Here is a 24,237-nt window from a genome sequence, read left to right as displayed (position 1 = left end):
GTCCTAAGCATTTTCAACATTCAACTACAAAGGGGTTCACAAAACAAATGTCAGTGATGATTAATGGAAAAACATATTTATCAATCCTCTTCTTCAACAGAAAAGCATCAACTTGTTACACCTCTTTCAACTGGGTAAAATATCAGTCTCAAGGATAAGGATGAGCTTGGTGGGTTTGTAGAATGTATTTGGAGAAGTACAGGTCTAATTTTCCAGGCAATTCTCATCAAGCTCCCTCTGATGACTAATGAGCCTCTGGTTCAACCCATACTACCCCTCTTCTCTCCAAAACAGACACAGAAAACTCCCAGCTCACTCACCCCAGATCTGCTGCTTCAGTTTCCAAGATAATGCTGTTGGTCTTGTTATCAAGGACAACATTGCCAACATCACTGCCATAGAAGCTGGACCGGGGGGTGCTGACACAGCTGGACAGGAGGGAGTTCATGGCTGAGGACTGGTTGGAGCCAGGGATGTTCATGGGAGAAGGGGTCAGTGACCTCTGCTTGACAACCTGGTTGATGTTTCTCACAGTCTCAAAGACACGCTTCTGGTGACTGCAGAGAACACACAACATCCATGAGTAAGCAAGTTAGATCTCCCACAAAAGACCAACTGATGGCCCACAAAGACACCTGGCCCTCAAGAAACCCCTGAGCAGTCTACTATATCCTGTGCTTTCAACATCTTTCTTAGGGTGTTGGGTGCCTCCTTCATAAAGTGAAGCCAGAAGACTCAACACTCACTGATTCCAAGACTGTAATGCACAGTTGTATACTAAAGGTGATACTAGCAAAGATGACATTACTTTTTTGAGCATTTACCACATTAAAGTCAAAAGGCTGGTCTATCAAGTGTTGTCTGGAATCCTGAAAGTTTTCTGGGCTTCTCTCTCTCTCAGTGCAACCCACAGGTAACAGATTCTGTCATTTGCTTTCAGAATGACCCAGAACTCACAATTCCCCTAGCACTGCCCAGGTCATAAATTCAAATGGGGAGTTAAGAAAACCTCCATGAAGAAGGTGACACCAGAGGTCAGGTGCTGGATAGGCAGCTCATTATAGAGTCACACTGGTGCAGAAGGCCGAGCTGGCTGAATTAAGGTGAAAGTACAGAGTGTCCAGAAGGGCTCCTCCTATTCTGTGCTGGACACCAGGCAAAGGAGGCACCTGGCTGTGGTCCCCTGACAAGTGTCCAACAGACAGTCTGTAATGACTTGGATTTGAACTTGAGCAGAGAGGGAAGCTCCCAGAGAACTTGTTCTAGAATGTTCTTCAGGTTTCCTAGGAGATGGGGGCACAACACAAACAGCATATCCACACACAAAGAAAGAAGCCAGGAGGAGGCATCTCCTGCTCCACCTCAGTCCCTCGGCCACTCCTAGAGCCGAGATGTTGTCAAAGCCCTGTCTTCTGACTGAATAAGTTTCCAGCAGAATCCAGGCTGGGCCACACTTATAAAAGAAGGACAGAAAGCTCCTGTGTCTCTCTCTGAGAGGTTTCTCTCTACTCCGGGGAAGAAGGACTTCAACTTACAAGTGATGAGCTAGTAAGATGGGTTTCCAGTGAACACTAGAAGCTGCAGTTTACAGAACCAAATGGTTATTCTCTTCCTGACTGGAAAACAAGTGTGGAGTTGGAGCTTGAATAAGACAAACTTTGGCCTCAATTGGAACCTCTGCAGTATACATTTTTTTTTCATCCATTCACTCAAATGCTATTTTCTGAGATGATTGTGGTCTAGGCACTGTGCTGCGCACCAGAGATGCTGAAATGAGAGCTGAAAGGGACTGACATCAGGCTTCCTCATTCTAGTGGGAAGTGATAAATCAAGTCAAAGAGCAAAGATTTGGAATCATTTGCACTTGGACACCTAGTGACATTTCAAAGTCAACTGTGCATACATCAACTCATGGATTTCTCCTGAAACTTTATCCACCTAATACCTTCCCCAACTCAACTGATGGCAACTCCATCCTTCCAGCTGCTTAGGTCAAAAGCCCTGGGACGATCTTTGACTCCTCTCAACTTCCATCTAATCCTCAGCAAACCTCTTTGTCAGATTGGCTTCAAAATGCATTTAGAATTTGCCCTCTCTTCACCTCTTTCTCCACCACCACCTGGAACAGAGCCACCAATATCCGTCTCCTGGATGATTGTGCTAGCCCCCCAATTGATATGACTGCCTCTGCTCTAGAGTTTATATGCATCATCATAGCAATGTGCTAGGGTCTTTGTTTCTAAACAGGCCTCAGGGCCATGGTTTATCAACACGGTTTCCTTCCTTCTCTGAATTTTCGACCCTGGAAAGCCCATCTAATAGGCCTGGCCACATATGGTTTGGATCTTGCTAAAATGAAAATTTTCATTACTCTCACAAAGAATTCCGACCAACGGAGAACAAAGTTGAACTAGGTGCTGGAGGAATGAGTCACAATTATCAACCAGTAGGAAGGAATGTCTCTTTTTCAACAGAGGGAATATGGGGAATTGCTTAAGAAGGGGATGGAAGATTGAAGAAGCAAAAGGGAACATTGGGAAAACATAGTGCTGATAACCACAGGAATCAGAGCCCCCACTTCTGTAAGACTTGGGGAGCAAAGGAAACAGGTTAGAATAAAATAAACTGAGAAGGCCGTAGGAGGGGGTCCTGAGCAGGGGAACCCAGAGCTCTGAGGGGAGGGTGCGTCTCCACTTCCCTCCCTGAGCAGGAGGAAGGAGTGTTGTGCTGAGGCAGGTCTAGGATGAGGGAGAGCGATGCTGTTGCCAGGGTGGAGAAGCGCTGCTGAGGGAGACAGCTCACAGGCAGGAAGAAACAGGTCTCCTGCTTCTCCTCCTGCCCTCAGGGGTCTCCATATCTGCAGCACCTGACACAGAAGCCACAGCAGGGTATATAATGGTGAATTCAGAGCTAAGAGACAGTAACTTAATCATTAGATTGATTTTTTTTTGTCTAAACAATGCCACATATTTCCTTTGCTCCCCCAGTCCTGCAGAAGTGAGAGCTCTGATTCCCGTCAATGCTTCATCAATTTTCCCTTTTGCTTTTTCAATCTTCCATCCCCTACTTAAACAATTCCACAGTTAACACTACAATGCAACCACAGGTTCCAGTTCATCAAGTCAGGGTCAAGAAGGACAAGATGTGGCCTGGACATCTCCTATAGATCCTGCACTTCTGTTTGAAGAAACCATGCATTTATGTTTCTTTGCATGAGGGGTGGCTGTATCATCAAGGGAAATGTTCACTGATGATGTTTGTTTTGAGGTTAAGTAAGAGAAGAAGGGCCCATCCCAAGGCATCAACTTCTCCCCACTGATCTGTGCCATGAGGGGGATTTTTCTAGAAACAAAAATAACAAATTATGTTTAAAAGCTTCATCACTTAACCAGAAATTCATTAAATTTAACAAAAAGGTGCTTTATACCATAGAAGTCCCCACACCAACACTACCTGAAGAATGGTCTGAGGGCTCACATCAGTCTGCAAACTGTCCACAATGAGATAAGAATGGAAATTGAGAGTAAATGGTCAGATGCATTTTGGACAATTAACATTGTCATGAAGTCCAAGCACATGACCAAGCATGTGGGTCTGCTCAAGTGTCATGGAACCCTTGTGTTGAGTTGCTGGTGGCATGAGCCACTAACTAATGACCACATTACAACAAGTGATGCTTTAAGGTTTGTTTGGCAATCTTTAGTTAAGGAAACCTCCATGAAGAAGGTGACACCAGAGGTCAGGTGCTGGATAGGCAGCTCATTATAGAGTCACACTGGTGCAAAAGGCCGAGCTGAATTTAGGTGAAAGTACAGAGTGTCCAGAAGGGCTCCTCCTATTCTGTGCTGGACACCAGGCAAAGGAGGCACCTGGCTGTGGTCCCCTGAGAAGTGTCCAACAGACAGTCTGTAATGACTTGGATTTGAACTTGAGCAGAGAGGGAAGCACCCAGAGAACTTGTTCTAGAATGTTCTTCAGGTTTCCTAGGAGATGGAGGCACAACACAAACAGCACATCCACACACAAAGAAAGAAGCAAGGAAGGGTCATCTCCTGCTCCACCTCAGTCCCTCGGCCCCTCCTAGAGCTGAGATGTTGTCAAAGCCCTGTCTTCTGACTGAATAAGTCTCCAGCAGAATCCAGGCTGGGCCACACTTATAAAAGAAGGACAGAAAGCTCCTGTGTCTCTCTCTGAGAGGTTTCTCTCTACTTTGGGGAAGAAGGACTTCAACTTACAAGTGATGAGCTAGTAAGATGGGTATCCAGTGAACACCAGAAGCTGCAGTTTACAGAACCAAATGGTTATTCACTTCCTGACTGGAAAACAAGTGTGGAGTTGGAGCTTGAATAAGACACACTTTGGCCTCAATTGGAACCTCTGCAGTATACAATTTTTTTTTCATCCATTCACTCAAATGCTATTTTCTGAGATGATTGTGGTCTAGGCACTGTGCTGCGCACCAGAGATGCTGAAATGAGAGCTGAAAGGGACTGATATCAGGCTTCCTCATTTTAGGGGGAAGTGATAAATCAAGTCAAAGAGCAATGATTTGGAATCATTTGCACTTGGACACCTAGTGACATTTCAAAGTCAACTGTGCATATACTTCAACTCATGGATTTCTCCTGAAACTTTATCCACCTAATACTGTCCCCAACTCAACTGATGGCAACTCCATCCTTCCAGCTGCTTATGTCAAAAGCCCTGGGAAGATCTTTGACTCCTCTCAACTTCCGTCTGATCCTCAGCAAACCTCATTGTCAGATTGGCTTCAAAATGCATTTAGAATTTGCCCTCTCTTCACCTCTTTCTCCACCACCACCTGGAACAGAGCCACCAACTATCCGTCTCCTGGATGATTGTGCTAGCCCCGCAATTGATATGACTGCCTCTGCTCTAGAGTTTATATGCATCATCATAGCAATGTGCTAGGGTCTTTGTTTGTAAACCGGCCTCAGGGCCATGGTTTATCATCACGGTTTCCTTCCTTCACTGTATTTGCGTCCCTGGAAAGCCCATCTAATAGGCCTGGCCACATATGGTTTGGATCTTGCTAAAATGAAAATTTTCATTACTCTCACAAAGAATTCCGACCAATGGAGGACAAAGTTGAACTAGGTGCTGGAGGAATGAGTCACAATTATCAACCAGTAGGAAGGACTGTCTCTTTTTCAACAGAGGGAATATGGGGAATTGCTTAAGAAGGGGATGGAAGATTGAAAAAGCAAAAGGGAACATTGGGAAAACATAGTGCTGATAACCACAGGAATCAGAGCCCCCACTTCTGTAAGACTTGGGGAGCAAAGGAAACAGGTTAGAATAAAATAAACTGAGAAGGCCGTAGAAGGGGGTCCTGAGCAGGGGAACCCAGAGCTCTGAGGGGAGGGTGCGTCTCCACTTCCCTCCCTGAGCAGGAGGAAGGAGTGTTGTGCTGAGGCAGGTCTAGGATGAGGAAGAGGGATGTTGATGTCAGGATGGAGAAGTGCTGTAGAGGGAGACAGCTCAAAGGCAGGAAGAAACAGGTCTCCTGCTTCTCCTCCTGCCCTCAGGGGTCTCCCTATCTGCAGCACCTGACACAGAAGCCTCAGCAGGGTATATAATGGCGAATTCAGAGCTAAGAGACAGTAACTTAATCATTAGATTTTCCCCTGATTTTTTTTTTGTCTAAACAATGCCACATATTTCCTTTGCTCCCCCAGTCCTACAGAATTGAGGGCTCTGATTCCCGTGGTTATCAGTACCATTGCTTTATCAATTTTCCCTTTTGCTTTTTCAATCTTCCATCCCCTACTTAAACAATTCCACAGTTAACACTACAATGCAACCACAGATTCTAGTTCATCAAGTCAGGGTCAAGAAGGACAAGATGTGGCCTGGACATCTCCTATAGATCCTGGACTTCTGTTTGAAGAAAACCATGCATTTATGTTTCTTTGCATGAGGGGTGGCTGTATCATCAAGGGAAATGTTCACTGATGGTGTTTGTTTTGAGGTTAAGTAAGAGAAGAAGGGCCCATCCCAAGGCATCAACTTCTCCCCACTGATCTGTGCCATGAGGGGGATTTTTCTAGAAGGAAAAATAACAAATTATTTTAAAAAGCTTCAGCACTTAACCAGAAATTCATTAAATTTAACAAAAAGGTGCTTTATACCATAGAAGTCCCCACACCAGCACTACCTGAAGAATGGTCTGAGGGCCCACATCAATCTGCAAACTGTCCACAATGAGATAAGAAGGGAAATTGAGAGTAAATGGTCAGATGCATTTTGGACAATTAACATTGTCATGAAGTCCAAGCACATGACCAAGCATGTGGGTCTGCTCAAGTGTCATGGAACCCTTGTGTTGAGTTGCAGGTGGCATGAGCCACTAACTAATGATCACATTACAACAAGTGATGCTTTAAGGTTTGTTTGGCAATCTTTAGCCAAAAATGCCTAAAAATATGAGCAACTGTAAGTGTATATTTTTCTAATTTCTTTCTTTTACCATGAAGTTAATTCTTATCAAGCCTTTCAAAATTTAAAGCTTTACATTAATATCTAACTTGGAGGCATAAAAATTTGCATTGTGTAGCCTTCAGCCTGAATTATAGATTGGAAAACAAACCTCACTGGAAATTTTTTGTCAAGAAATTAGATATATCAGCTTCAATCTGGAGTGTTAGTAAAAGAGAGCTGAGAAGCTTATACATTATCCCTTGTAAATGGGACAGTTATCAACCTGAGCTAGCTGAAAAAAAAATTAAAAGAATCATACTCATTTATTATATTATAAACCTTAATACTGATAAAACAGTATTCATTCAAATGCGGGTCTCAGTGTTTAGTACAGAAAATCACCACTTACCTATCTTTTTACTATTTGGTTAGTTATAGCTGCCGAACTATGAAAGTTGAATTTAACAACGAGTCTCCATGCTAAATGCCCTAGGCACATTTTCAATGAATAATGGGTACTGTCTTCATAATGCTTTTAGTTTTCCCTATGTTTGTTCCTATATTTTAAAATGCAATTTAATGTCTGTTAAATCCAATAAAATTTGATATTAGATTTTAGTTTCCTTTGCATTTTATTTTTTCTCATAATTTGGTGTTATGGTATTTTATAAAAATATTGACTCATGATGAATTGATAAAAATGCAAAATATGACCAACCAGTTATCACTGAGAGTTGAGAAGTACCACTCATATATGTCTGTAAAGCCCCCGAGGCTTGGCTGGCTGTTGTCATCTGGCTGAGCCTTCCCTCTTCATCCCTGGGACAATTATGGTGGGTGGGGATTCCATCCTTGAGAGCACAGCCACTGACAGAGACCAGGGGCTAGACCACAGCTGATGGGCTGAGGGGCCTACTTACCTGGTTCCTGAGCCCTGCAACTTTACCTGCTTTGGCTGGTCGGTTCCAGTTTCTGCAGAACACCAGAACAGCTGAGAATACAGTACAGTTGCTTTTTCGGGGCCTGAGGGTGGCAGGAGACACCACTGTTGGGGTCAGGCACCCAGGAGAGGCAGGGGTTGGATATGGCTACAGCTATTCAAGGCCTTAGTGTCACAGGTAATAGAGGAACCGAGGAGGACTGTGGGCTTATATATTTTGGGATGTGGAAGAACAACACCTCTCTTTTCTGTTCTTTCTCTTCTAAAAAGAGGTCCCTAAACCTTTGCCTGTAGTTCAGAAATCTCCTCTTCCAATGGCTTCCCTGGAAACTCATGGAAACCTTGATGGATTCTGCCTTGCCTTTCATGTTCCAGGTTCCTCTCTTGCTTCCTTTTCCTGGATTTGTCTCATCTGCTATGCGTTGCTGAGCTGCTGGTCCCCAAGTTGCTGATCTAAGCTACAGGTCCAGATTTCCCTCACTGGTTTAAGTTCTTCGGGGCTTCAGAGCAAGATTAGCCTAGCATGGTGTCTGCTAGATACTATTCAACAAACATTTTAGTCCTGGATTTAATCACTGTGCTGGGCTTTATGGGGCTTGGAAAATACAGGCTAAATGTTAAGGCGAGGGCTGGGGCTGTAGCTCCGTGGTAGAGTGCCTGCCTAGCATGCATGAGGCACTGGGTTCAATCCTCAGCATCACATAAAAATAATTAAAATAAAGGCATTCTATCCATCTACAACTACAAAAAAATATTTAAATGCTAAGGAGGAAAAGGGTCATAATGCCTGTAACTTATTTGCAAATGTTTGGGGTGGGGGTATAAAAGGAAGATGCATTAATTAGGTGGGCTAATTTCAAAAGGTGGGAAATACCCTAATAACACAGAGCATTTTGTAAACTATTTTTTAAGATGCTTTCCTTTGATCCTGGGTATGGCAGGAGGGTGTGCAAGTGGTTTCCTCTCAATCTGTGATGTTTCTTCTCTTCCATCCACACCCGTGGGTAAGTGTTCTTCTTGGCCAGACATGCCTCCCTGCACTTCACCTGGAGGACATCAACCAGGCCTCCCAACTTCCTGCCCCCAAAGCAGAGGGACTCATTCAAATGTGCCCATGACCAGTTCAACTGCCCATGCACAGGGAGGCCCTCTCTGGATCCCCAGAGGAGCATGGAACTGAGATATGACTGAGTGGGAAGAGTGGGAAGAACCCTGAATCGGGTGGGAAGACCTGCAACCTAGGGAGTCCTTGCTGGTCTGGCATTGCCCACCGACCCCCAGGCAACTGTAGCCTCCAGAAACCACTGACGCTCTAGAAAGGATCCGGAATGTGAGGGGCCGAGTCTCCTCCATTGGCATTTCCTCCCACCGTGCACCCATGACAAACTGTTTCCTGGCAGGTGGTGGTGTAGAGGGGTTGGGAGGTTCAGCTCCTACCCTGGATCTCTTCTTAGGAAAGCAAACCACACATACCTGATCTTGTGCTTCCATCATTAGAGCCAATTCCTTCAAGTTTTCTGCTGTCTCCAAGTGCCCTCTACTGGCTACAGGAAATTCTACCACGCGGCTTGCTCAGTGGTTTCATTAATGAGGTTCTAGGCATAACGTTAGTTAGAAGAGATCGAAATAAAAACACAAGACTCCATTACCTTATTTCTATTGCTAGGTCCGAGAAGGCTCCCCTCTCTGGTTCGCTCCTCTAAACTGCCCAGCAGGACAGCAGGAATTACTCAGGGCTAGCAGGAGAGAGAGAGAGAGAGAGAGCATGCTGGGGACTAGCCTTTTATTAGGGAACAAGAGATTCAGGGGAGAATTCCATCCAATGAAGGTTGAGGGGGGGCTGCACTCCAAGGTCAGGGTCAGTGATTGGGTCCCCTGGGTCAGTGGTCAGGCACACCCCCACACGGATGGGCTCTCTCATCAGGAAAGGGTCGGGAAAAAGTTCGACTTTTGCCAAAGTGCCTCAGACCCTTAATGGGAGGCACCCGATCACGTGTGAGAATGGCTCCCCACAGTTTATGTGAAATGTTCAGAAAATGCAAAACAATGGGAAGCAGATCATTGGTTGCTTGACTTGGAGTATGAAAGACTGTATGCCATGAGGGAACTTTTTCAAGTGGCAGAAATGTAGTTTGTGGACATGGCTATGCAACTGTAAATGACTAAAGATTGAATTGTACACTTGAGTGAATTTTGCCAAGCATGGTCATACACACCCAGACACTTGGGAGGCTGAGGTAGGAGGACTGCAAATTCATGACCATCATGAGCCAACTTATCAAGACCCTATCTCAAAATAAAAATTGTGCTGGGGATGAAGCTCAATGTTAGAAAACCCCTAGGTTCATCCAAAGTACCAACAAACACATACATTTAAAAAAATTTTTTTAAAGAATTGGGGATATAACTCAGTTGAAGAGCACTTGCCTAGACTGTAAGAAGCCCTGGGTTCAATCACTAATACTGCCAAAAAGAAAAGAAATAAGTGAATTTTACAGTTTTTGAGTTATGCCTCTTAATAAAGCTGTAGAAAGAAGTTTAAATTTAATGTATGTTTGAAGTCTCAAGGAATAGTAGTAAATCCCTAAGGGCCGGGTATGTAAAAGGAATTTAAAAGGTAGCAACTGCCTTGGAGGGAGAAGGTAGAGTACTGACATTGGTAGTGAAGAGGCTTGGGTCTTATCACCTGTGTTAGCTAGGGCTGCCATAACAAATGACAGACTGGGTGACTTAAAGCAACAGTTTATTTTCTCACAGTTCTGGGGCCAGAAGTCCAAAATCAAGGTGTGTTGGCCCGGAAGAGCATATGTCCCATGCCATTCTCTCAGTTCCTGGTGTTGCCAACAATCCTTTGTATTCCTTTGCTTGTAGAAGTGTCACTCCATTCACAGTATCACATATATCATGGGGTTCTCCCTACTGCTCCCCGCCTTTTATCAAACCCAAGACCTTATGCATGCTAGATAATCACCCTACCACCAAGCTGCACACGCCCCTGCACCGCTTTTCTTATGAGGACCCAGTCATATTGGATTAGATTATTGCGATTACATGTGCAATTACCCTATTTCCAAATAAAGTCACGCTTACAGCTACCAGCAGTTAAGACCTTAACCTATCTTTTTAGGGGACACAATTTAACCCGTAACATCACTCATAGCAAGGAAAGAAGACAAGGTAGTCCTCAGGACATGGAGTTAGGATTGAGAACCCAAGGAGTACAGGGATCTGGTCTTACGCATCCAGGTTACTATGATGCTTGGAACAGGAAGGGCCTGGCCCAGATTATGTGCTCATTTGTTTGAACAGAAGAAAAGACAGGCACAGAGGAATGGACACCATGAAAAGAAACGACACTGAGGCAAGGCTGGAGAAAAAAGGGTGGCAGAAGGCACTCATTGCCCAGGTCATCAAGCCCCCACCATCACCCCAGGGGCTTCATGCTTTAAAATTCCCTCTTTGCCCCCTTTTAGATTATGACATCTGGCTCTTCTAGGTGAGGAGGAGTCTAGGGTTTCCCAGAACTCAATGGATCATTTTTTTGCTTATAAGCCATCTTTAAGTTTTGTTTTAATTTTTTTTAAGTAAATGTGGAATGGGAGATTCCCCTCGTTTACCCAGTTGAGGCAATTTTGGCTTGCATCGTTTTTTAGTAAGTTTGTCCACAGTGTATTCAAACATCTGTAGAAAGGTCACAGATGAGTTGGTCGCACTATCCAGTGCTGCAGCAGGAACAGAAAAAGGCATGTATTTTTCTGCCCTGACAAAGTCCTGTGAGGAGACATGTATGCTGCAGGATGCCCATGTGCACTTAGAACAACAGTTACTTAAAGCTTTGCTCCTCAGTGTGGTCCTTTAACCAGTAGCACTGCTACTGTCTTGGAGGAGCTCATTAGAGCCTCAGTCCAGCTCCAGATAGCTTCAATGCAATGCCCTGCACTAGGCCTTAGACATCTGAAAACAACTGAATGTGTAATTAACTATCCTCAAGGAGCTGGCAGGCTAGTACAGATAGACAACCAGAGGAACCACCACAGGACTGGTGAAAATGTCAGAGCAGGTGGCTTGAAGATGCTCAACTGCTAGTCCTAGAAAAGACATTGCTTGTTCTAAGAGAACCCCTTGTACATTATGTAGTCTTGATCAGGCAGACACCACTTGATTTCTTGAAGATTCAAAGTAAAGAATTTTAAGGGGAACATTTTTTGAGCGGGGGTTTACTTTATTTTTATTTGAAGAGCACTTGCCTAGACTGTAAGAAGCCCTGGGTTCAATCACTAATACTGCCAAAAAGAAAAGAAATAAGTGAATTTTACAGTTTTTGAGTTATACCTCTTAATAAAGCTGTAGAAAGAAGTTTCTACAGCTTTATTTGAGCCACAATCCACTCTATGGGCGAAGCAAGGTGGCACACAAAGACTTCCAATGAAAACTCCCAGAACAGGGAACAGAATGCTGTTGAACATTATGTGTGCTGTGAAATCATTTGTGTTTTAGAAAAGTCCCAGGCTGGCGAGGTAGTTCACCTCACCTGCTGAGCATGCGAGGAGGCGAGGGATTCAATTCTCAGCATGGAAGCTGGGGGATGGGGTGGGCTGGGGATCCCATATATAAAATACTTTTAACATTTGTACTCTATATAACTAAATATGCATAGAGAAAAAGTACTAATTTTCCTGGAGAGTGGAAATAGCATACATTCCAACAGTTCTATGATTTCAAGAAAATGCAATTTTTAAATGACATCATAAAGACACATAATTGCATAGAAGATCAGAGGTGACGTTGATCTGAGCATATGGACGACTTCTCACTGCCTACCCTCAGGTTAACTTCCCACGTAGGGCGCACCACCCTCTCTCCACCCCAGCCTCCTTTCTCAGTCCGGAGGTGTCCAGCGCCCTCTGTCGAAGCAGCTCTTCACTGTACGTGTCTGGACCTAGAAAGAACAGGTGAGCGGGCAGGAGGCGTGGGAATGCAGGTGACTCGCGGTTCCGACGAGTCAGGACTGGGCATGAATACGCTGCGGGGGTCGGTGCAGGGCAGCGCTGTGTGGCCGGGGTTGAGGCCGCAGGTTGCAAGCGGCTGTCGTTCCGCACCCACAGCCGCCACGCGGGCCCCGGACCTGGCGTCTACACTGCGGGCCCGGCACCACCCTGCGTAAGACGGGAGCTGCGGACGACGGGCTCACGTAAGCACGTCACGTGGCCGCCTCCGGAGCGTGGACCGTCACGTGGGCACGTCCTCAGCGCTCGGGCTCCGGCGGGCGGGCGCGCGGCTGACAGCCGGCGGCGGGCAGCGGGTGGCAGGCATCATGGCGGCGCGGTCGCTGCCGCAGCCACAGCCGCAGCCCCCTAGGGGCGCCGTGTCGGCCACCGCCTACCCCGACACGCCAGCCGAGGTGCCCCCGCACCTGCAGGCCGGCGCGATGCGGCGCCGCTTCTGGGGCGCGTTCAACTGCCTGTGCGCCGGCGCGTTCGGGGCCCTGGCCGCCGCCGCCGCTAAGCTGGCCTTCGGCAGCGAGGTGCAGCCCGGGGCGGGCGGCGGGGGGCGGCGGGCGGGCGCCGCGGGCTCCGGGGCGGGCGGGGGGCCTGCAGCCGGCGCCGCAGTGAGCCGGGCAGGCGGGAGCGGCCTCCTCCCGAGTCGCGCCGACCCGGGTCCCGCGCGGGCGGTAAGAGACGGCGGACGAGGCCTCCTCCTGACAGGTCTAAAACCTTCCCTGCGGTTGGGCTAGTTCCGCTCTGGGGGAGACCGCCACCTCCCACCTCTCATTTTAAGTCCCCTGTGCCTCAGACTTTCTCTGCACGCGATTCCAAGGTGAGAAACCCGCTGCCCATCGCTCTTCTGTCATTATCGGGTGTTCTGGCCGGTCTACCCTATTGCCAGGAAAATTGGGCGTGTGGGGTACCCTAGGCATACGGGGATACTGGAAAGAACCGTCTGGAAATTCCCCTGAACTGAGAACCCTCCCCCCCAGCAGCCTCCCTCCAGGGCTCAGGTGCATCCCCTTCGCCTCCCATCCCCAGTCTCTGCTTGATAGAGGAGTCTCATTGCATCCCCAACCCAGAGTTGGGCTCAAACCCGACCGTCTGTTTAGGGCTAAGTCAGTGGGAGCTGCCACGCTTGCAGTTGGTGTACTGTGGAGTGTGATTCTTGGGGTAAGTGGTCCAAAGTAAAACAAATGACTCTGTGGACTGGGAAGTTTTTTAGTCTTTATCAGTTGCCACCCAGCCTTCATAACCTTGTATGTCAGCAGGCTGCCACTGGACCATAAGATGCCTTGTGTAAATTCTAAGGAAGCACTCTCAGTTAGTAGAGTGCTTGCCTTGTATGCACAAAGCCCTGAGTTCAATCCCCAACACCACCACCACCAAAAAAAAAAGGCACTCTTTTCTCAAATATTTAGCTTCTGGTAAACCTAAGAGAAATAAGTAGGAGGTCTAGATAGGCCCAATCCATGGAAGAGGCATGCATGTCTGCAGGCAGTTTCCTTATTCTCAGCCAAGCAAGAAGGTCTATATAGGTTTTGTATAGGAGGCTTCTAAAGATTCCCTTTTCTCTCAAGGTTTTTTCTTTAAAAAAAAAAAAAAGAAGAAGAAGAAAGAAAAAATTCTTTAGGTCCTTGAAGTGATGCTTGGAATGACTTACATCACTTCCGATGGTGTATCCCCAGTCAGGACTGTGTCCTGGTTAAAAGCGTGGAACTACAGTGTCTAGGGTTGAATCCTATGGGCTCTCATACTGAGGCACTTTAGGCAAGTTATACAGTGCCCCTGGTTCTTTATCTGTAAAATGAAGTTAAGGAATAAGCAAGAATGCACCGAAAACACCTGCACAGGTAAAGTCTTAGCACAAAAGAGGCCCAGGAATGCCCTGAGGAGCTGGCCTGAATGAACTTGTAACTTGGGGATTGGGGTGCCTCGTGGAGGGAGGTATGGCCAATTTGTGCCTTACCTGATCCTGGGAAGTAAGGACTCCCCCCCACACACACTTATAAGCACATACCAAGTAATAACTACCAGGCCCTGTGGTCTGCAAGCGTTGGTTCCTGTGGGACCAGTAAGAGAGGTCTGTGTTCACAGGAAAATACTAATTCTGGGTTAGTGTTTCACAGCCAGCAAGAGTCTTCTCTGACTGTTCCGTCTGGAAGATGGGTCTGCTGCCCACTGAGGGTTAAGTGAAAATCTGCCCTAGATTGTTTTGAGTCTCCATGGGCTGTGGTGCCATCTTAGTAGGGGTCTGGCTGCCACAGTTATGTCCCTGGGTGAGCTGTAAGGGGAGCTGCAGGTGGATGGGCATGGCTGCAGCGACACTTTCTCCCACAGGTGAACATGAGCTTATGCATCTTAGGCATTATTGTGATGGCAAGCACCAATTCCCTGATGTGGACCTTCTTCAGTCAGGGCCTCAGTTTCTCCATGTCTTCAGCCATTGCATCTGTCACAGTGACTTTTTCAAACATCCTCAGCTCAGTGAGTAGCCTGAGGGTCTCAAAAAATACTTTTTAAGGTGGAGTTGGTCTGTGACATGCACTTCCCAGGCTGGTGCGCTAAATCGGGGAACAAAACATATTCCTTGCATCCAAGTATACCACGATAAAAACAAAACTCCAGCACAGCCCTGAGCAGATGCAAGAAGTGATGAGCTACCTTGTTAACTGGATCTGGGTGAGGAAGGTGGTCCCTCAAAAAACGACCACATTTTTGAGCACTGGTCTGCAGAACATCAGATCCCAGCTTCCGGCCCAATCCAGCCAGGGTTCCTCATCATATTCCTGGGCCAGTAGTGGATCCAGTTCCAGGGGGAGGTGCTAATGGGTCTTGGGGGTAAATTTGGTTTTCCTGCACAGAGGTCAGGATCTGCTTTCTTCTTTTGTTGCTTTACATGGGCAAACAGGTGCCAAAACTCGGCCCAGGGGAGGGGATGGAGCGGGCGGGGAGAGGCACTTGGCACCTGGCAGTTAGGCAAGGCTTGTGCCGCTCCCTTTTCTGCTCACACAAAAAGGGGCGCGGGAAGCTGGCTCCACTACTGTCCACCTGTGATTGACATGGTGGGAGGTGGCCATCTCAGCAGCCTCAACAGCAACCTGGCAAGAGTTCCAGAGTTCAGGGCCCTCTGGGGTGCCCCAGCTCCAGGACAGTGTCTGACACACAGTGGTGCAAGTGGCATCACTGCTCCCTCCTTGACACCTCCCCCTGGCTCCTTTCTTGCCATTTCTAGGATGTCTGATTTCAAGTGAAGTCAAGAGAGCAACAAGGGATCCTCAATTTATTTCCTTTTAATGTTCTAATAGGTGGTTGTTGAGGCGACTGAAGATTGTGGTCTGGAGCAAAGTAAACTCACAGGTATTAAGACCATGCATCAGAAAGCTGGTGAAGGAACAAGTAGTCATGAGACATCATGATTGTAGAGGTCATCCTCATTCATAACTCAAGCATTAGGGGAAAAAAAAGAAAAAGAGAAAAAAAAAAAAAAGAGGCTGCACCAAAAAGCATGCACAATGATGTCCTGGGATGATCCCCCGACCCTCCCTACCCACCTGTGCCCCTGCAGCAGCTCAGCCCCCCAGAGACCTCCTGGGAGAAAACGGATTAGGATCTCAGGGGCCATGAGGAGTCAAAGGCCAGGAAGATTCCAAAGGCTGTGAACTAGAAACTTCTAGCTCCTTATGGGACGTTTTCTCTCGGGTTTGACAAAAAAAAGAAAAGAAAAGAAAAAGGCAAACAAAACATAACTGATTGGTGCCCCAAACCCTACAGATCCACACACAGCTGACTATGTCATAAAAGAAAACCAGGAACCAGATGAAACAAACAACAAATGATAACCAAAAAAACAAAAAAAAAAATGGGAGGCACATACATTGAAGGAAGTGAGGACAAAGCCAAAGCACAAAAATGGTGAGCGGGGCCAGAGGAGCAAGGCAAGACTGCGATGCCCCAACTGTGGTCTGGTGGGGCTCTGTGTGTCAAAGGAGGCTCCCGTGGCGCCTGGTACGGCAAGCAGCCTCACAGCCACTGGGAACTCCAGGCAAATGGGAGGGAGAGGGGGAAAAAAACATTTAAAATAGGCTTTATGAATCTTTGTTCCCCAAGCAATAAATGAAATGGTTCAGGAACTCAGATAACCGAGAAATTGCTGCAAGCCAAACAAAAATGGGACGAAGCTATGAAGAGAAGGCAACCTAACAATCACGATTCTCTTGCTGCGATAAGGTCTAGAAACAGAAGCAACAGAAGGCCTGGAAAAGCCATCCCAAATATCAGGGATGATGGGTTATTCAGGAAGGAGAGGGGGGAAAAGCAGTCAACAGGTAGAATTAAGACAAAACAGGTGAAAGAGAGAGAACATTAAAAAAAAAAATCAAATAAGGCAAGGCTGAATTTAACATTAGAAATATACCCCCATCAAAACACATGGCCAGAAGATCAAATGAAAAGGTCACAAATGCACACTTTCTCCTCCACCCCATTAAGTATTAGATCTTTGATCACAACAGGTAGGGTAAGAAGGATGTTTTAGAGATACAGTTGCATCAACAGAAGCAAAACCCATCTTAAACAAATGGGTTTTGGGGATAAGAAAAGGCTGCTAAAAATTCAGAAGTCACCACTCCCCAGAGCAATGGATAGCTTTAGAAGACCAAGGAAGATCAACGAGGGTCAAAAGTGCCAAAGCGGGAGATTCGGCCCCTCCAAAATACCACTGGGATGCCTGGATGCGGGAGCTCTCCCATGTCACCATGGATGGCCTGGCCGCTGCTGCACCTCCCTTCCTTGGGATGACACAACACAGAGACAGTGAGTCACCTGGGGATGGGCTTGCCAGAGCTCCTCGTGCTTGCCACAGAGAAGCAAAGGGATGCTTGCGACAGCCCTGGGTGCAGGAAGAGAGGAGATTCCCAAAGCAAGAGACACGTAAAACCTTCTCCTTGGCAGGCAGCAGGGGCTCAGGGTGAGGGTTCACTCCGGAAGTCACCAAGACTATTTCACACACCAAAGCCCCTGCCCCTCTAAACAAGTTCTTTTCAGAGAATGGTAATGTGGGTTCATCTCATGCTGCTCACTTTGGGGACATGAAGGACAGGACTTCTTAGAATTAATGCTTTCTCTACTTAAATTCTTCCTCTCTCTCAACCTGACCAGAAAGTTCCTGGGTGCTACAGTGGATGGGGGAGGTATTACACTTGATCTCAGTCAAAAGGCTGAGATGCGATTAATGTGCAGGGATTAAAATGTATTAATTTACATTTACCAATAAAGAGCCCCAGACTTTTCTTATATTCAATTGCTATTCCTCTCCCTGAATTCTGATGCTGATATGGAATTTGGTAAGTTTTAAATTCAGTTAATCCTCGATTATTCAAACTCTTCTACGCTGGCAAACTGTAGGTAGTTGGCTTGCAGGTTTTTTCTTCTGAAAACATATCACACATAAGCACACACAGGGTCACTCACTACCAGATCAGATGCCAAGGACTGCATGATTCCAGATATTTCCCCAGGTAAAAGGGCTCCATATGTATAAATGCTGAATAGACTGACCTGCAACATCTTCTGTGGGCCTAGCTTTAATCTCACACTTTCTTCACCTTTAAGGATCTAGGCATCCAAGATAATTCACCTGAATGGTCCATCCGGCCAGCCAACTACTGACTTAACTGTGTGAACTTAACTCTGAATCGTATGCCACATAGAGGCTCTTCCCTACACATAAAAATCTAAAATACAGAACACTGTCAGGACAAGATATGGACTGTTTCTAATCAAGTGCATTTCCTATGTGAATTAGAACAAAAAACATGTGACTGAAATAAAGTAAAACTATAATCTAAATATTGTTTAAAACAATCCATTTTAATCATCTAAATTATTTACAATACAATAACATGGATCATTTTAAAGACATTGGATTTTAAAAAATCACCAAGTGATGCTTCAAATAACACATTAAAATATATTAATAAAATTTTTTCAGTGCTCAAAACTCCCCTCACCCCTGACATGGGACAGCAAGCTCTAGACAAAAGTGCCTAAAATACAAGTCTTCCCAGTTTGCCCATCACACCAGTTGTTAAGAAAAAAGGTTAATCAACTTGTTTTCAAAATTTCTCCCTATGAAATTTTCCTGGAGAGAATGGTGGATCCCAGGACTGTGGCTAAGTGTGGATGATGGACCAAAGCAGAGACCAGACCAGATGGATACAAATCCCCAAACAGAGGATGCCCCAAGTCTTCCCACCGAGGCTCATCTGTCTGCCTGTGACTCACTGGTTGTATATAGAGAGCCACCTGGAGCCTCGAGGATGATTTATGTACAGAGTAAAATGCTTCCCACATTCCAAACATCAAAATGGTTCTGTCATTCCCAACAGAGAAAAAAAAGAGCCAAATCAGAGTACATCCTTCCCCCTCTGATGAGCTTTTAGAGATGAGTCTTATCAGGAAAACAAGTTCAAAAGAACTCTAGGTCATTCAAACAATGAGACCATCCCTAAATTAATTTTAACAACCTAGATAATTCCTTTTTGAATTCACATATCTTGAGCCTGACCCTTCTACAGTTTCAACTGTAACTGTGCATGCCTCACCTCAAATAACATTGCTGGGGTGGATTTGCTGCAGGTTTCAGTAAGGAGGGCCTAGGAAGAACGGTCACTGCCTATGGTGACTTTTTAGTCCTCATGACTAGTTTCCTGGCTCCTTTCCACCAGGAGCTGCTCCCTTCCTTTTTACGTAAGCCAGTGCTTATGGTTGGGACTTTAGTCCCATCACCAGTTCCCTCTCTCCCTCGGACCTCCAAGAGAAGTTGTTTGTCAGCATGATAGCTTCTGTTCAACTTCTCAAAGATGCACCCAGTGGTGGTCCTTGAACTTCCTGGATTCACCTTCTACCTGTAAAGCTGTGGGGAGGGCACTGTCTACCCTTTCAGCACAAGTCACTCAGATACTGTTCTTCAAGGACACCTGCCTGCCAGATGGCCACTAGGACAGGGGTAGGATGGCTAACACAGCCAGTTGCCCTTGGTTGACTGTGTAGATACTACATAGATAAGCATCTTCATTTTTGCACAAACTTAATCCGGTAACTTAATTGCTTAAAAAAAAACAAACCATAAATAAATCTAAATGCTAAACCATTGTCAACTTTACCTATGACTCCTTGGAAGTTGACAACAAAGGAAAAAGAAAAGTCAGGCCAATTCAAGTCTCTTGATCACAGCTGTCAGAAATTAGCCAGGGGATGGGAGACACCACCAAGAACCTTGGCTCCTTCCTGCCTTGTGTTTTTGTGGGGAGTGTTGGAGTCTCTGCAGATGAACATTGTGAATCACAAAGATGAATGTCCTTCCTTCAAAGGTGGTGACTCAGAAATGTTACAAGGATGACAGCACTGGGTCAATTCATCTTTTTCAGGGTCTGTCCCCTTATCACACAGAGCTTTGCAGCATGTGGATCTGGGAGATCCAGGAAGAGTAAAGGGTAACTATCTGGGGCATATGGTGACCACAGACCCTTGCTCCCAGGGCCCTGAGTAGAAAGCTTCCCATTCTAGAGGCAACTGAGATGGGTCATTCTACAAACTCAGGCTCACCTTCAGAGACTGGGGTAGGGGAGTGGGGATGCAAGATCAGCTCAATGTCTTTTCTAGATTCATCTAGAGTCTCCTGGAAGAATTTAATGACATTCTGTTAGGGTTTATTTGGTTAATCACTTTGAAAAATTCCACTTTGAACATGTGTAAGCTAGAAAGAAAGTGACATATATGCCTTCATTGAAGTAATTAAAGTCAAAAGGCTGGTCTATCAAGTGTTGTCAGGAATCCTGAAAGTTTTCTGGGCTTCTCTCTCTCTCAGTGCTACCCACAGGTAACAGATTCTGTCATTTGCTTTCAGAATGACCCAGAACTCACAATTCCCCTAGCACTGCCCAGGACATAAACTCAATTGGGGAGTTAAGAAAACCTCCATGAAGAAGGTGACACCAGAGGTCAGGTGCTGGATAGGCAGCTCATTATAGAGTCACACTGGTGCAGAAGGCCGAGCTGGCTGAATTAAGGTGAAAGTACAGAGTGTCCAGAAGGGCTCCTCCTATTCTGTGCTGGACACCAGGCAAAGGAGGCACCTGGCTGTGGTCCCCTGACAAGTGTCCAACAGACAGTCTGTAATGACTTGGATTTGAACTTGAGCAGAGAGGAAAGCTCCCAGAGAACTTGTTCTAGAATGTTCTTCAGGTTTCCTAGGAGATGGGGGCACAACACAAACAGCACATCCACACACAAAGAAAGAAGCCAGGAGGAGGCATCTCCTGCTCCACCTCAGTCCCTCGGCCCCTCCTAGAGCCGAGATGTTGTCAAAGCCCTGTCTTCTGACTGAATAAGTCTCCAGCAGAATCCAGGCTGGGCCACACTTATAAAAGAAGGACAGAAAGCTCCTGTGTCTCTCTCTGAGAGGTTTCTCTCTACTTTGGGGAAGAAGGACTTCAAATTACAAGTGATGAGCTAGTAAGATGGGTTTCCAGTGAACACCAGAAGCTGCAGATTACAAAACCAAATGGTTATTCTCTTCCTGACTGGAAAACAAGTGTGGAGTTGGAGCTTGAATAAGACAAACTTTGGCCTCAATAAGAACCTCTGTAGTATACATTTTTTTTTCATCCATTCACTCAAATGCTATTTTCTGAGATGATTGTGGTCCAGGCACTGTGCTGCGCACCAGAGATGCTGAAATGAGAGCTGAAAGGGACTGACATCAGGCTTCCTCATTTTAGGGGGAAGTGATAAATCAAGTCAAAGAGCAAAGATTTGGAATCATTTGCACTTGAACACCTAGTGACCTTTCAAAGTCAACTGTGCATATACTACAACTCATGGATTTCTCCTGAAACTTTATCCACCTAATACCTTCCCCAACTCAACTGATGGCAACTCCATCCTTCCAGCTGCTTAGGTCAAAAGCCCTGGGACGATCTTTGACTCCTCTCAACTTCCATCTAATCCTCAGCAAACCTCTTTGTCAGATTGGCTTCAAAATGCATTTAGAATTTGCCCTCTCTTCACCTCTTTCTCCACCACCACCTGGAACAGAGCCACGAACTATCCGTCTCCTGGATGATTGTGCTAGCCCCGCAATTGATATGACCGCCTCTACTCTAGAGTTTATATGCATCATCATAGCAATGTGCTAGGATCTTTGTTTCTAAACAGGCCTCAGAGCCATGGTTTATCATCACGATTTCCTTCCTTCTCTGAATTTTCCACCCTGGAAAGCCCGTCTAATAGGCCTGGCCACATATGGTTTGGATCTTGCTAAAATGAAAATTTTCATTACTCTCACAAAGAATTCCAACCAATGGAGGACAAAGTTGAACTAGGTGCTGGAGGAATGTCATCACAATTATCAACCAGTAGGAAGGACTGTCTCTTTTTCAACAGAGGGAATATGGGGAATTGCTTAAGAAGGAGATGGAAGATTGAAAAAGCAAAAGGGAATGTTGGGAAAACATAGTGCTGATAACCACAGGAATCAGAGCCCCTACTTCTGTAAGACTTGGGGAGCAAAGGAAACAGGTTAGAATAAAATAAACTGAGAAGGCCGTAGCAGGGGGTCCTGAGCAGGGGAACCCAGAGCTCTGAGGGGTGGGTGTGTCTCCACTTCCCTCCCTGAGCAGGAGGAAGGAGTGTTGTGCTGAGGCAGGTCTAGGATGAGGGAGAGCGATGTTGATGTCAGGGTGGAGAAGTGCTGCAGAGGGAGACAGCTCACAGGCAGGAAGAAACAGGTCTCCTGCTTCTCCTCCTGCCCTCATGGTTCTCCCTATCTGCAGCACCTGACACAGAAGCCTCAGCAGGGTATATAATGGTGAATTCAAAGCTAAGAGACAGTAAATTAATAATTAGATTGACTTTTTTGTCTAAACAATGCCACATATTTCCTTTGCTCCCCCAGTCCTACAGAATTGAGGGCTCTGATTCCCGTGGTTATCAGTACCATTGCTTTATCAATTTTCTCTTTTGCTTTTTCAATCTTCCATCCCCTACTTAAACAATTCCACAGTTAACACTACAATGCAACCACAGATTCTAGTTCATCAAGTCAGGGTCAAGAAGGACAAGATGTGGCCTGGACATCTCCTATAGATCCTGGACTTCTGTTAGAAGAAAACCATGCATTTATGTTTCTTTGCATGACGGGTGGCTGTATCATCAAGTGGAAATGTTCACTGATGATGTTTGTTTTGAGGTTAAATAAGAGAAGAAAGGCCCATCCCAAGGCATCAACTTCTCCCCACTGCTCTGTGCCATGAGGGGGATTTTTCTAGAACAAAAAATAACAAATTATGTTTAAAAGCTTCATCACTTAACCAGAAATTCATTATATTTAACAAAAAGGTGCTTTATACCATGGAAGTCCCCACACCAGCACTACCTGAAGAATGGTCTGAGGGCTCATGTCAGTATGCAAACTGTCCACAATGAGATAAGAATGGAAATTGAGAGTAAATGGTTAGATGCATTTTGGACAATTAACATTGTCATGAAGTCCAAGCACATGACCAAGCATGTGGGTCCGCTCAAGTGTCATGGAACACTTGGGTGGAGTTGCAGGTGGCATGAGCCACTAACTAATGATCACCTTACAACAAGTGATGCTTTAAGGTTTGTTTGGCAATCTTTAGTTAAGGAAACCTCCATGAAGTAGGTGACACAAGAGGTCAGGTGTTGGATAGGCAGCTCATTATAGAGTCACACTGGTGCAAAAGGCCGAGCTGCCTGAATTTAGGTGAAAGAACAGAGGGTCCAGAAGGGCTCCTCCTATTCTGTGCTGGACACCAGGCAAAGGAGGCACCTGGCTGTGGTCCCCTGACAAGTGTCCAACAGACAGTCTGTAATAACTTGGATTTGAACTTGAGCAGAGAGGAAAGCTCCCAGAGAACTTGTTCTAGAATGTTCTTCAGGTTTCCTAGGAGATGGGGGCACAACACAAACAGCACATCCACACACAAAGAAAGAAGCCAAGAGGAGGCATCTCCTGCTCCACCTCAGTCCCTCGGCCCCTCCTAGAGCTGAGATGTTGTCAAAGCCCTGTCTTCTGACTGAATAAGTCTCCAGCAGAATCCAGGCTGGGCCACACTTATAAAAGAAGGACAGAAAGCTCCTGTGTCTCTCTCTGAGAGGCTTCTCTCTACTTCGGGGAAGAAGGACTTCAACTAACAAGTGATGAGCTAGTAAGATGAGTTTCCAGTGAACACTAGAAGCTGCAGTTTACAGAACCAAATGGTTATTCACTTCCTGACTGGAAAACAAGTGTGGAGTTGGAGCTTGAATAAGACACACTTTGGCCTCAATTGGAACCTCTGCAGTATACAATTTTTTTTTCATCCATTCACTCAAATGCTATTTTCTGAGATGATTGTGGTCCAGGCACTGTGCTGCGCACCAGAGATGCTGAAATGAGAGCTGAAAGGGACTGATATCAGGCTTCCTCATTTTAGGGGGAAGTGATAAATCAAGTCAAAGAGCAAAGATTTGGAATCATTTGCCCTTGGACACCTAGTGACATTTCAAAGTCAACTGTGCATATACTACAACTCATGGATTTCTCCTGAAACTTTATCCACCTAATACCTTCCCCAACTCAACTGATGGCAACTCCATCCTTCCAGCTGCTTACGTCAAAAGCCCTGGGAAGATCTTTGACTCCTCTCAACTTCCATCTAATCCTCAGCAAACCTCTTTGTCAGATTGGCTTCAAAATGCATTTGGAATTTGCCCTCTCTTCACCTCTTTCTCCACCACCACCTGGAACAGAGCCACCAACTATCCATCTCCTGGATGATTGTGCTAGCCCCGCAATTGATA

General features: G+C 45.9%; 2 protein-coding genes across 2 annotated transcripts in view; one reads left to right on the top strand and one right to left on the bottom strand.

Moving 5' to 3' along the window:
- Positions 1–7,749, bottom strand: part of LOC144253815 (trafficking kinesin-binding protein 1-like) — a 28,194-nt gene extending 20,445 nt beyond the window's left edge. Inside the window, 3 exon segments of the mRNA XM_077796479.1 lie at positions 321–557; positions 7,362–7,413; positions 7,743–7,749. Coding sequence (XP_077652605.1) covers positions 321–557; positions 7,362–7,413; positions 7,743–7,749 — 296 coding nt within the window.
- A 4,901-nt stretch (positions 7,750–12,650) lies between these two features.
- On the top strand, positions 12,651–17,663 carry LOC144253680 (transmembrane protein 42-like). The gene is made up of 3 exons (XM_077796281.1): positions 12,651–12,905; positions 14,707–14,853; positions 15,675–17,663. Exons 1-3 carry the CDS (start codon positions 12,696–12,698, stop codon positions 15,783–15,785), a joined length of 468 nt encoding a protein of 155 aa, XP_077652407.1. The 5' UTR covers positions 12,651–12,695; the 3' UTR covers positions 15,786–17,663.
- Positions 17,664–24,237: the final 6,574 nt, after the last annotated feature.

The sequence above is a fragment of the Urocitellus parryii genome, chromosome 3 (assembly GCF_045843805.1).
Source record: "Urocitellus parryii isolate mUroPar1 chromosome 3, mUroPar1.hap1, whole genome shotgun sequence".
Taxonomy (NCBI): Eukaryota; Metazoa; Chordata; class Mammalia; order Rodentia; family Sciuridae; genus Urocitellus; species Urocitellus parryii.
The sequence above is the reverse complement of the archived record's forward strand: the minus strand, read 5'-3'. Positions and strand labels throughout refer to the sequence as shown.

Excerpts from the sequence above, each read along its gene's own strand:
- LOC144253680 (XM_077796281.1), top strand. The coding sequence starts at position 12,696 with ATGGCGGCGCGGTCGCTGCCGCAGCCACAGCCGCAGCCCCCTAGGGGC. Across the intron at positions 12,906-14,706 it reads AGCTGGCCTTCGGCAGCGAG|GTGAACATGAGCTTATGCAT; the intron begins GTGCAGCCCGGG and ends TTTCTCCCACAG. Across the intron at positions 14,854-15,674 it reads TTTCAAACATCCTCAGCTCA|GTGGTTGTTGAGGCGACTGA; the intron begins GTGAGTAGCCTG and ends ATGTTCTAATAG.